Source organism: Geotrypetes seraphini, chromosome 1 (assembly GCF_902459505.1).
Source record: "Geotrypetes seraphini chromosome 1, aGeoSer1.1, whole genome shotgun sequence".
Lineage (NCBI taxonomy): Eukaryota > Metazoa > Chordata > Amphibia > Gymnophiona > Dermophiidae > Geotrypetes > Geotrypetes seraphini.
The window spans coordinates 317301598-317315638 of record NC_047084.1 but is presented as its reverse complement, the minus strand read 5'-3'; the positions used below and the strand labels follow the sequence as shown (position 1 = coordinate 317315638).

Below are 14041 nucleotides of genomic sequence, written 5' to 3'. Positions count from 1 at the left end.
GCCACTCTGGTCTCTTTCGGTGCAGCTACCTGGCCCTCTTCTTCAGGTCTTCAATCTGTGTGGAAGTGAGTGTGTCCCACCATTTCATTGCATAGGTTCAGCCTCATGGTGCTTTCTAGAGGTTTCCTTTGGATAGGGTAACCATATGGCTCCAGAAAAAGGAGGACGGATTGAGACATCCAATCCTTAAGTTTATATACCGAGTCATCCCCAAAATCTTCAGTTTCCACTATGTTATAAAAGGACAATAATAGGACATAGAAGGAATCAAATCTATTTGTTCACCATAATACTAAATAAGATCAGTTTTATATTCATCTAAGGCTTGTTGGAAAAAAATAAGTTTTCACTGATTTCCTAAATAGATGAAGTGATACAAAAGATCTAATTTCATAAGGAAATGCATTCCAGATAGTCGCAAAAATATATGTAAAGGATAGAGAGATATATCCCATAGTTTTAACACCCTTAACAGAAGGGGAAAAAAGCTTAAACATTTGGGACAGTCTTGAGGTTGCAGGTCGCAAAGAATTCAGATAAAGTTACCAGTGGTGTGAAGATCCCATGTATTATTTAAAAAAATTATACTGGCACATTTAGATTTAATTCTGAAATGAACTGGCAGACAATGGAGCACTTTCAGTATAGAAGAAACACGCTCAAATTTCTTTTTTCCAAAGATCAATCTTGCTGCCGTGTTTTGGACTATTTCCAATCTCTTTAAATTCCTTCTACTGAAAGCAATGGAAGTAAGGAGGACAACTAGAGACATCTGGGCTTTACTTCTATTGAAACCTGTCCTGCTACATTCCTTTCACATGCACCTCCTAGGCTATGACCCTCACTGCATTATGTTGTCAAGTAGGCTGTGTGCAAACTAGTGCTGCCCGATTCAGGAAAAAAAATTTTGATTTGATTCGATTCAGCCTATTGAATCGATTTTTCGATTAGATTTGATATTCCTGTCCAAGTGGATGTTTTTTTTCAAATATCCTGGTGGGTTTATTTTATAGCCTCTTCACCCACTTTGCCTTCTCCTAAACACACTGGCGCTGTGTTGTAAACAAAATAAACAAACAAAAAAGACTTTTCCCCTCTCTCTTAAATCCTAGCTCACGATCGTGGTCTAACACCACAAAATAGAAAATAAAATTTTTTTTTCTACCTTTTGTTGTCTGATCATTATTCAGATCTTATCGGTACCCAGCTCTGGTTGTCTTCTGATAACTTGCTTGCCAGGGTCTCCTTCTTTCTTCTTTCTCCGTGCTAACCATCCATCTGCCATCTCTCCTCCCTTTCTGTTTCCCTTCCCAACCCCGGAGGTCTGGTATCTTTCCTTTTTTTCGTCTCCATCCACAGATCCAACTTTTCTGAATTACCCTTTCATCCTTCACCTCTCTCTCCTTCCCCACCACCCCTGGGTCCACCATGTCTCCCTTTCTCTTCCCAACTACCCTCCTATCCAGTATCTCTATCCCCCCTCCATACCATCCTTTGTGTCCAACTTCTCTCCCTTTCTGTTCCTTCCCTCCCTAAATCCCATTGTCCACACTCTCTCTCTCCCTCTCCTGTTTTTAGATCATTATTTCTTCTATCCTTCCCTCATCTCCCCTCTCCATGATCTCCCCCTACACCAATTTAATTTCTCCCATCTATCTTCTCCCCATCTTTCCTCTAGTCCACCAACTCCCCATCTCCCCTCTCCCTCCATCTACCTTTTTTTATTTTTTTATGGCATTCCTAAGCCCCCACCACCACCACACCCCCGCACCTTTCCCAAAGAGAGTCCGGCAGGAGGGATGCATCTGGGAAGAGGTCTGCCAGTGGCGGTAGCGATCCACTCCTGCCACTACTCCTTGCGTCTTCTCTGCACTGCGGCCCACCCTCAGTGTACATTTCCTGTTTCCGCTTGGGCGCCCAAATGGAGAGAAGATGCCCTGAGTAGTGGCAGGGTACTGAATTGCATTCGCTACCGCCGCTTTTGCCTGGCCAGGGAGGAGAGGAGAGAGCCTTGCTGATGGGAAGGAGAGAGATTTGCTTCCGCTGATCTGCACCAGAGATCTGTTCAGGATTTCCCTCTGCCACTGGAGTCCTTGCTTCGATGTAACTTCCGGTTTTGCAAGGGGGTCAACGAATCGATAAGTCTGATTTTCTTCAATAACAAACCGATTCGAATTGATTCACCCAAAGTGAATCAGAGAATCGATTCGAATTGTGAATCGGGCAGCACTAGTGCAAGCCACTTACATGATGTTAGTGGCAGAAGGTGTTGAGTTGCGAGATGGAAGGGGTGCAGCCGTGCCCTACATGAAAGTTGTGCTGCACGGTCCTTCTCAAATTTGTTATTCCTCTGCTCATGTGTGCTCCCCCTTCAGTTATCCTTCCCTTCATCATGAGGGTACTGACAGCAACTCCACGACCCCCTACACAGGGTTGTATGTTTGTCCTGCTAGTTGCTGACCTTTCATGACTCCTACCTTGTCACCCTCCTCTGCCACTCCTGTGTGGCACAGGACTAGTGATGTGTTTCCTAGTGCTTGTTAGCTGGGAAGAATGTGTGGGCCTAGTAAAGGGGTAGGCAATTCTGGTCCTCAAGAGCCGGAGCCAGGTCAGGTTTTCAGGATATCCACAATAAATATGCATGAGATAGATTTGCATTTCAAGGAGGCAATGCATGCAAATCCATCTCTTACATATTCATCCTGAAAACCTGACCTGGCTCTGGCTCTCGAGGACTGGAATTGCCTACCCCTGGCCTAGTAAATGCTGGAGGAGCAGGCAAATGGCAGAGATCTAAGCAGTGCCTTATTATTCCTCTTCGCATAAGTCTACGGCAGGGGTCTCAAAGTACCTCCTTGAGGGCCGCAATCCAGTCGGATTTTCAGGATTTCCCCAATGAATATGCATGAGATTTATGTGCATGCACTGCTTTCAATGCATATTCATTAGGGAAATCCTGAAAACCCAGCTGGATTGCGGCCCTCAAGGAGGGACTTTGAGATCCCTGGTCTATGGGTATATGTGCTGTCAGACTACATCACGTGTATGCAGTGGCTGCATGTGGGGATTTGTACATGGACTGGTGAGGTGGATGTGTCCTTGTGAGTGCTGCTCAGTCATGTCCTCTCTCTATCCAAGTTTCATTCATTTCTTGTTATACCGTCTATCCCAAGTATCTAGACCAGTGTTCCCAACCCTGTCCTGGAGGACCACCAGGCCAATCGGGTTTTCAGGTTAGCCCTAATGAATATGCATGAGAGAGATTTGCATATAATGGAAGTGATAGGCATGCAAATCTGCTCCATGCATATTCATTAAGGCTAGCCTGAAAACCCAATTGGCCTGGTGGTCCTCCAGGACAGGGTTGGGAACCACTGATCTAGACTATGGGTGGGTAACTCCGGTCCTCGAGGGCCGGAATCCAGTTGGGTTTTCAGGATTTCCCCAATGAATATGCATTGAAAGCAGTGCATGCAAATAGATCTCATGCATATTTATTGGGGAAATCCTGAAAACCCGACTGGATTCTGGCCCTCGAGGACCGGAGTTGCCCACCCCTGATCTAGACGGTTTACAGTAAGTAAATACAATAAAAGTTTTAAAAGAATACATAGTCTAAAACAATGGTTCCCAACCCTGTCCTAGAGGACCACCAGCCAGTTGGGTTGTTGGGATAGCCCTAATGAATAATGCTGAGAGAAATTTGCATACAATGGAGGCAACAGGCATGCAAATCTGCCCCATGCATATTCATTAGGGCTGTCCTGAAAACCGAAAATCTGACTGGCTGGTGGTCCTCCAGGACAGAGTTTGGAACTACTATTCTAAAATATTAGGGGGGAGATAAACAGACTTGACCAAGAAGAGACATAGGGAAGCTGGGGAACAGAAATAAAGTTACAATAAAATTAAAGGAGAAAGAGACACAGGGAGGAAATCTCTTCTGTATTTCTTCATAAAGTAGAAAAGCGTTAACCCATATTGAAAGCGTCTTGAAATAGGAAGGTTTTAAGTTTGGATTTGAATAACGATAATGATGATTCTTGTCCGAGTTCGTTGGGCATTGCGTTCTATAGTGTCGAAGCCATAATGGAAAAGATTGATTTACGCGTAGTCTCTTAGAAGATTTCATGAATGGAAGGGATTACAAGAAGATTTTGAGAATTGGATCTTTAAAGTTCTAGAAAAGGAATAAGAAATATTAAGTTTGTCAGCTCCAATACTATCTTGCTCTGAGCATGTGCTGGTGACATGTCTCAGTGTATCTGACAATCAAACCCATGTGCGCTAATGTTTTGCAAGGATTCTGTTTCAAACACATCTAATTCCTAATCCCCTCCAGCTCCACTTACCTTTGTGGGGAATGAAATTGCCTGTTAAATCTTTTTTTTACAGCTTTTCCCAGGCCCTCCTCATTAGCTGATAGTCCCTCCTTTGGCCAGGCATAGAGAAGAATTTGTGTTCCGATTCCAGGAACAACCTGGGCAGGAGGAGGGTATCAGCAGGTCCAAAAATTGGCAGTTCAGTCACAGCAGCCTTCACATGCATGCATGCACATGTAACAGAGCATGCCAATCAATGGACACCCCATCACATATGAGCACTTGCATTTGTTACAGTATATGCACCCATTCTGGAAAGGGTGTGCCTGTTTGCATGCCTCTTATTTAAAAATAACACAAAATAGTGCCCAGAAAAGCAAAATTCAACAAAACAGCTCTGATACATCAAAACCCATTTCACCGACAGGCTGCAACAAGGTTACTGCACAAACATATGACTTCATATATTGTATATTCCTTTCAAAAGGCATAGGTCTAAGTTACAGTAAGTCTTTTCAGTGTCAAGAGTGTCTTCCTTTAAAAATTGAATTCCATGTCTGCAGGTCACGCCCTTTATAAAATTCGGGCTTGATGTTAATCTAGCAGCAATCAGCATTTTTTTCTGACTGCTGCCGCCTGGCCATGTCAGGTGGCCAGCATTTTTTTTTTTTTTTAGTTCAAGAATTTTTATTGAAATTTTTCATAACATAACATCTAGACTGAAGAATATATATTTTAAAGCATTTAGGGATACACTTGTATCCTAAACATAACCCATCCTACCCTTCCCCACATATATACAGAGAGAGCAGCACCATACATACCGATACGTACATTCATACCCAATCATCCATGCCATTCAGACCTTATTACCTTCCACGTATTTTTAAAGGGCTACCATACTTTGTCATATTTTGCGTTTTTACCCCTTTTTTCCATTATAGTTGCTTCATATTTTCCAATTAAACAAACTGAATTCCACCAGAATTGAAATGACAATGAAGATGAGTCTTTCCATGTTCTCAAAATAGATTGAATGACTACAGCTCTCAATATTGCTGCTAATCTTATACAGTGGAACCTTGGTTTATGAGCATAATTCGTTCCAGAAGCATGCTCGAAAACCAAAATACTCGTATATCAAAGCGAGTTTCCCCATAGGAAATAATGGAAACTCGCTTTGATATATTCCCCCCCCCCAAGGCCAGCGGCGCTGCTCCCCCCCCCCGCACGCAAAGGCCCCCCCACCCGAACAACTTGAACTTACACCCCCTCCCCATGTGGTACTGGCACGCAGCCCACAGGATGTGCCGGTGCTGGTGCCGCTTGAAGATCTTCCTGCCTCTGCCGGGCCTTGAGCATGTATCTGCGCATGCTCAAGGCCTTCTAATTCTCCCTCTAGCCGAGATTCTTGGCGAGAGGGCGAATTAGAAGGCCTTGAGTATGCGCAGAAGCAGGCAGAGGCTGGAAGATCTTCAAGCAGCACTGACACGTCCTGTGGGCTGTGTGCTGGTGCCAGACGGGGGGGGGAGGGGACTAAGTTCAAGTTGTTCGGGCAGGGGGTGCCGGTTCGAGCGGTGGAGGGGGGGGCTTTGCGAGCAGGGGGGAAGCGATGCAAATCGAGTCAACACTCAATTTGCGAGACAAGTTTTGCAAGAATGTTTTGCTTGCCTTGCAAAACACTCGCAAACCGAGGTTTGACTGTATTATTCTTACTTATATCTATAGGCATGTCAAATAAGTTAAATATAGCTCCTGCGTATGTTAGGGGTATATTCACAGCTAACAAATTTGAACCTGACGCCAAATCTGTTGCCAAAAGGCATGTACTAGTGGACAGTGAAAAAGCAATGTTCCTTTTTCACTCTTACATGATCAACACATTAAATATCTGGGCAAACGCTGCCGGGCAAAGTGTAGCTGGTTAAATGAAGGGTTAACGTATGGCTCCAGAAAAAGAGGGACGGATTGAGACTTCTGAATCTGTCCTCCTTTATCTGGAGCCATATGGTAACCCTAGTTAAGTGTGATATTCAGCACTTAAGCGCCTATGGTAAACTGCTCAAAAATAGGACTGTGTTTTATGTGGTCCTATTTATGCGACTATCCTAGCCATTTAAGTGCTTGAATATTAGCTGAATGCCTACAAAATAGCTGGTTTCATTTTAAGACACCAATTGGACATTTTGGGCCTGATTGTATAAAAAGTGCCTGCCTTTAGGTGGCTAGATTGGCTTAGCCTAGCTGATCTAGGCTCCTAACTAAATTCTATGAGTTCTTACCGCTGCCAGTGCTAAAAACACTAGCGCGGCTTTGTAAAGGAGTGGTTTACTGAATAAAGACTTCAGATGAATATTTTTAACCATTGAATAGCTAAGCTTCAAAGATTGTTGAAGAAGCAATTCTATTTACTGGATAATAGAAATTCCTTAATACACGCTCCGGTCCCATACCGTGTAATAATTTATATATCAAATATATCCAGTTTAAAATTGATTATTTTCTCAATTGTCTACCAGTGTAATTGAACCAACAATGGAGTCACCCGATCATATTTCTTTGCTTTAAATATCAAATGGGCAACTGTGTTTTGAGGTTTCTGGAACCTATTTATCAAATTCACTGTAATACCGCAAGGAACGAAATAGCTGAGCCACTTCGACAAATATGCAACCTATCCCTAAAAACTGGAGAGATTCCGGAAGACTGGAAAATAGCAAATGTCATGCCCATCTTCAAGAAAGGCTCAAGGGGAGCCCCAGGAAACTACAGGCCGGTGAGCTTGACCTCGGTCCTGAGAAAGATGATGGAAGCACTGATTAAAGACAGCATCTGGGAACACATCGACAACTATGGGCAGCTAAAGTCGAGCCAGCATGGCTTCTGCAAGGGCAGGTCATGCCTCACGAACTTATTATACTTCTTTGAGGGGGTAACCAGCCAGGTGGATAAAGGGGAATCAATAGATATCATTTACCTTGACTTCCAAAAAGCCTTCGACAAAGTGCCACACGAAAGACTACTAAGGAAGCTATGGAACCATGGGGTGCAAGGGGAGGTCCACCGATGGATCAAAAACTGGCTGGCGGACAGGAAACAGAGGGTTGGAGTAAAGGGATATTACTCAGACTGGCAATGGGTCACGAGCGGAGTTCCACAGGGGTCAGTGCTGGGACCGCTCCTATTCAATATATTCATTAACGACCTGGAGGCAGGAACAAAATGTGAGGTTATTAAATTTGCGGATGACACCAAACTATATCGCAAGGTCAATAACATGGAGGACTGCGAAGATCTCCAAAAAGATCTGACAACACTGGAAAAATGGGCCAAAAAGTGGCAAATGAGTTTCAACATAGGGAAATGCAAGGTCATGCATATAGAGGAAAAAAACCCGATGTTCACTTACAAAATGGGGGGGATCAGCGCTAGGGGTGAGCGACCTTGAAAGAGACCTGGGAGTGATGGTAGACACAACATTGAAGGCGTCGGCGCAGTGTGCCACGGCCTCAAGGAAAGCAAAAAGAATGTTGGGTATCATTAAGAAGGGTATCACGACCAGGACAAAGGAAGTCATCCTGCCACTGTATCGTGCTATGGTGCGCCCGCACCTGGAGTACTGTGTTCAGTTCTGGTCGCCGTACCTCAAGAAGGACATGGAGGTACTTGCAAGGGTCCAGAGAAGAGCAACTAAGCTAATAAAGGGCATGGAGGACCTCTCATATACTGACAGACTGAAAAAGCTAGGACTTTTCTCCCTGGAAAAGCGGAGACTTAGAGGAGACATGATAGAAACCTTCAAGATCATGAAGGGCATAGAAAAAGTGGACAGGGACAGATTTTTCAAATTAAGGGAATCAATAAGTACAAGGGGGCACTCAGAGAAATTGAAAGGGGAGAGGTTTAGAACAAACGCCAGGAAGTTCTTTTTCACACAGAGGGTGGTGGATACATGGAACGCGCTACCAGAGGATGTGATAAACAGGAGCACGTTACAGGGGTTCAAAGAAGCTTTGGATAGTTACTTGGAAGACAAAGGGATTGAGGGGTACAGATAAGAGTAGAGGTAGATTATAGGGATGGGATTAGAGGTAAGTTACAAAATTAATCAGGGACCACTGTTCAGGCACTAGGCCTGATGGGCCGCCGTGGGAGCGGACCGCTGAGCAGGATGGACCTCTGGTCTGACTCAGCGGGAGCAACTTCTTATGTTCTTATTGATACTTGTGTTCGTATTTGGAAAATCTATTCGGTCTGATGTATATGAAGGAGCATTTCCATACAAAATATTAAAAATACCTTCCTTCCTTTCTTGAATACTAATGTAACAGGTTGGCTATCCAGTACAGTGGTACCTCAGAATCCGAACGCTTTGGAATCCGAACTTTTTTTTGTAGTAAATTTTGCCCCAGAATCCGAACTCTGCTTTGGAATCCGAACGCCCTGCACATTGTATGTGTGTGTGTTTGTGCCCCAGAATCTGAATGCTGCTTTGGAATATTTAATACTGTATTTTACCTTAAAATCCAGTGTATTTAATGTTATAATTTTAGTTTGTGGGACCCAGGAATGGATTAATCCAGTTTCTATTATTTTCAATGGGAAAAATTGTCTTGGAACTCGAACGCTTTGGAACTTGAACTGGGTTCTGGAACGGATTAAGTTCCGATTCCAAGGCATCACTGTACATCTATAATTTAGACACGAGTACTTGTACCAGTCAAAGAGCTGGTGTAAGTTCTCATCCCTAAACAGTGGTGTAGTGAGGGGCACTCGGGGTGGTGGCGGCCCCCTCCCCCGCCCTCACCTCTGCTCCCCAACTCCTTCCCCAACCCTCCCTGCTGCGTGCCCCCTTTCCCCCATACCTCTAGTTCACTGCTGCGGCCAACAGCTTTGATGTGCCCCTCGTGATCGCGTCCTCTCCCTCTGATGTCGCTTCCTATGTGCGGCGCCCAGAGGTGATAGCAGGAGCTGACGCGGTCACGAGGAGCACATCAAAGCTGTTACAGCAGCGAACAACTGGAGGTACGGGGAAAGGGAAGAGGTGCGGGAGGAATGGGAAGAGGTGGGGGATGGAGAGGAGGAGGGGTACCAGTGCCCCCACCATGATAGCGCCCGGGACGGACCCACCCCACCCCCTTACTTTGCCACTGTTGTTAGGCGCTGTCGACTCATATTCGAGTCCTAGTGATTTGATGATTGTGGGTCCTGCTCATTCTCTTTCCAGACTCCGCCTTAATCTGCACCTACCTGTAAAATACATGCTATGTAAAATATACAGGTATTAGCACGTTCACAGAATTTTGGAATATATATGAATTTGTACATGCACACATGTGGGGGCAAGCCACTATTCTAATCGTTTATCTGCATAATCAAGATATAAATGTTAACACCCACAATATAGATTTGCCCCATCTATGTCGAAATATTACTGTTAAATGGATAATTTCTGGTGCCACCTCTGCCCCTTCTGTAACCCTGTGCTGCCTTATCCATATAGAATGTGGTCATTAAACTGTTTTAAACCAGTGTTCTTCAACCACCGGTCCACAGAAATTTCCTGCCGGTCCACAGGGCCAGCATGTGCAACAGGCCCAAAACAGTGCTCTTCAACCGCCGGTCCACGGTGCGATCGATGCGGCGTTATCTTCGAGCCAGCTCCCTCTTCCTGATTCAGTGCACAAAGCCACGGGCAGTGGCTCCTATGGGCATCCTGCGCCTGAACCAGAAGCCTTCTCTCTGACGTTGCAACGTCAGAGGGAAGGCTTCCAGATGAGGCAAGGGACGTACAAGGTGCAATTAGTACTATTATGGGGGCGGGGTCTGGGGTGGACATTGGATAGAGATGGGCGGGGTCTGGCCACGACTTAGCCCAGTGTTCTTCAACCGCTAGTCCACGGACCGATGCCGGTCCACAGAATAATTCTTTTATTTCTGCCGGTCCATAGGTGTAAAAAGGTTGAAAAACACTGTTTTAAACGGTCCTGTTTTATGATATACTTTTAAATGTCTATAGATAGGGGAGTTATCTATTTGTCACCTGTAAATACATAATTCCACTGTTAGCTCAATTATTTTCAATGAAGAAAACATATAAACAACAACAAGAAAAAAAACCCAACAAAACCCAGGTGCAGAGGTCAGGTTTTATGTACACTTACTTTGGCTTTAGAAGTCTGCAGCTTAAATGTACCCCTAACTTTGTCCCAGTGCGGACTGTTTGAAAACTGCCCACTCCAAGCTTTCGTCTCTAATATTTTCTTGATCAGGGAAGTGCCGCGTTTTCTGTCTAACCACATTCAACTGCTGCTTTGCTTTAAGGTTTGGTCAAAAGGGCAGTGCCATAAGGATTGAGAAAGTTGTTTATACTGGGAAAGAAGGCAAAAGTTCCCAGGGATGTCCGATTGCTAAATGGGTAAGTATGGAATCCATATTACCATGAGATAAATTCAATGCCATTTTATATTGATTGTGAATGTAAAGGAGAATAGTGTGCATGTCAGATTAATTTATAGAGGAATGGATACAATGTCAGGTATGATACTAAATGACTAATTCCCAGTGAAACTATTTTACTTTGTTGCCAAAGACATTCAGTTTTTCAGTTTACTTACTTTATGTCTGAATAAGTGAGCTCTGATCATTCTCTGTCTTATTAATGGAAACTGACTTAAGTAGTGTAGCCAGACCTGTTATTTTGGGTGGGCCTTCCCAAAATACAGCCGCCACCACACACACTTTATCCTGCATCTTGCCTCCTCTCCTTCTGCCCATGGATCTGGCATTTGCTGCCACCCTTTTCTGCCCACGGCCAATCAAGTACCCCTCCAAGTCCACCTCAGCTCCTGGACGGAGGTATTGATGCCCCTGTATAAGACTCTGGTGAGACCTCATTTAGAATATTGTGTACAATTCTGGAGACTGCATCTTCAAAAAGATATAAAAAGGATGGAGTTGGTCCAGAGGAAGGCTTCTAAAATGGTCCATGGTCTTAGTCATAAGGCGTATGGGGATAGACTTAAAGATCTCAATATGTATACTTTGCAGGAAAGGCGGGAGAGGGGAGGTATGATAGAGACATTTAAATCATTCAAAAAATCACAAAAAAATGCTACAAGCCCAAGGTAGGCTGACCTAAAGAGATATCAATTAACCTAAATGTGGAGAAAAAGCTTCGTATATCACAAATATGGACAGCAGTCCAACAGGACTTCAAGCTGCCACACTGCTTGTAATTGGCATAAATATCTTATCTTCAGGTCAGCCCACCTCGGACTTCTAGAATTTTTTGTGATTTTTTTTGAATTATTTTTGCTATTACTAAGATTGTTATTGAGAGACATTTAAATACCTACATGGTGTAAATGCGCATGAGTCGAGTCTTTTTCACATGAAAGGAAGCTCTGAAATGAGAGCGCATAGAATGAAGTTAAGAGGTGATAGGCTCAGGAATAATCTGAGGCAGGGGTAGGGAACTCCGGTCCTCGAGAGCTGTATTCCAGTCGGGTTTTCAGGATTTCCCCAATGAATATGCATGAGATCTATTTGCATGCACTGCTTTCAATGTATATTCATTGGGGAAATCCTGAAAACCCGACTGGAATACGGCTCTCGAGGACCGGAGTTCCCTACCCCTGATCTAAGGAAATACGTTTTTTTTTGCAAAAAGGGTGGTAGATGCCTGGAACAGTTTCCCGGGAGAAGTGGTGGAGACAGAGACTGTGTCTGAACTCAAGAAGGCATGGAATAGGCATGTGGGATCTCTCAGAGAGAGAAAGGGGTAATGGTTACTTTGGGATGGACAAACTAGATGGGCCATTTGGCCTTTATCTGCCATCATGTTTCTGTTTCTGTCTGCTACTTGCACTGACTTCACAGGCTTCTCTCTACCACATCCTACCAGAAAGAAAACCTGAAGTGACACCAGCAAGGGTGGAGCACAGCAGAGGGAAGGGTCGGCACATGCAGTGGAAGCAAGGGTGATGAGGTACACAGGGAAGGGGGAGGTTCAGAGAGAGGGGGGAGCTGACGGGCTGTGGGCCGGCAAGCAGGGCAAATGCTGGATCCAGGTGTGGAAGAGAACGGAGAAAGGCGGCCACTGCTGACTTGTCTTAGGTGGGCCTGAGCCAATCCAGGCCCAACCGTAGCTATGACACTATAAAATTTGACATTTATGATATCAGCAGATGCACACATTATGCTAAAGGTCTCGCATACTAAGGGGCACTAGGGTTTGGCAGTAATTGCCGCAAATAATGTGTAGTAGTGGCTTACTGCATTGGGAGCCAAGGACAGGCCACAACAGAGAAGAAAGCACACAACGAAGGAGTCATAAGGATAAGATGTCAAGTAGACAGCCAAGGGGGTATTGTTCAAAAAGTCACTTGTAGATATGCTACAATGGCTCAAAGATTCGACACTGGCAATGTTTCAGCGTCTGTGCTTTATCAAGAGTCTATCATGAATGTGGGCACAGTACGTACGGACGCTCTGGGTCAAGCGCTATTGAAGTGTTACTAACAACAGTGTGGAAACCGGTGTCCAAAGCTGAGCTGCACTTCAGTAGTGCTTGGCCCAGAGCGTCCGCACATACTGTGCCCACATTCGTGACAGACTCTTGATAAATTGAAAATCAAAAATTAAATCAATTGGAGAAAAAAATCTTTTATAATTCACCTAGTAAATAATATAACATTAACTGTGAATCAAAAAATATTTGAAATATATCTTAAATTATTCTAAAATAATTTATAGAGTGCTCAGTGTGAAATCTTATTCAAAACCAACAGGTTAATAGAATGAAGATGTAATAACATTCCATCATTGCACTCACCTACCTACCAGCCCTGTCTGATTGATTGTTTGTAAATTATTCAGGCTAAATAGTGATGATGAAGAAATAAAGATGAATACTTAGCTGAATGTTGTAGATAAATAAGTATCTCCTCCATAAGATATATTCTTAGATTCAGCTCATTAATACTGGAGGTAGTGTGATGAAGTCTTTTTTGTATATATAACTTGCTGGTTTAGTAGAAAATGTGAAAAAAGTGAGTCTCCAATCCACCATTAAAAATAGTACATCTCAGCATAAAGCTAAAACTCCTTGTAGTGAAAGTAATCCAACATTTCCTCAACACCGATCGTGTTTCACTATGTTTTGCGTCATCAGGAGGAAATAACTGAAAAAATAAACATATATAACAGTTCTCAAAAACCTAAACTATTCAATAAATTTTTCTTCAAAACTTAACAAATAAAGTACCTTCGGACCACACAATGGAGAGAATACGCCGACAGGAGCTTCCTACTGAAAGGTTGTATCAGCATGTGACGTCTGACATCAAGACGTAAGTGTTTTTATAGATCATTTAGAGATCACATGATAGCTAAATGAGTAATGATGTGATATCTTAATTGAGCAATGAGTAATGATGTGATATCTTAATTGAGCAATATATATCTATCATCTTGTGGTCCACTCTATTTCTTTGTTGAGACCATTTGGAATCACTGTGTTCCATGTATAAATCAGACGTTGTTCATGATAGAGAAGTATATGAGAGATATCACCCTGTCTATTGAATTTAAATTGCCTGATTACACAGAATTTAAGGTCTTGATGTCAGATGTCACATGCTGATACAACCTTTCAGTAGGAAGCTCCTGTCGGCGTATTCTCTCCATTGTGTGGTCCGAAGGTACTTTATTTGTTA

At 43.6% G+C, this 14041-nt stretch overlaps 1 protein-coding gene across 2 annotated transcripts in view; it reads left to right on the top strand.

The window, feature by feature from the left end:
• The window catches only part of TET2 (tet methylcytosine dioxygenase 2), a 202318-nt gene that overhangs the window by 129400 nt on the left and 58877 nt on the right, over positions 1 to 14041 (top strand). For both annotated transcript variants that reach the window (XM_033956759.1, XM_033956768.1), the window contains exon 4: positions 10647 to 10740. In XM_033956759.1, the coding sequence (XP_033812650.1) occupies positions 10647 to 10740 (94 nt within the window). The remainder of the gene's footprint in view (positions 1 to 10646; positions 10741 to 14041) is intronic.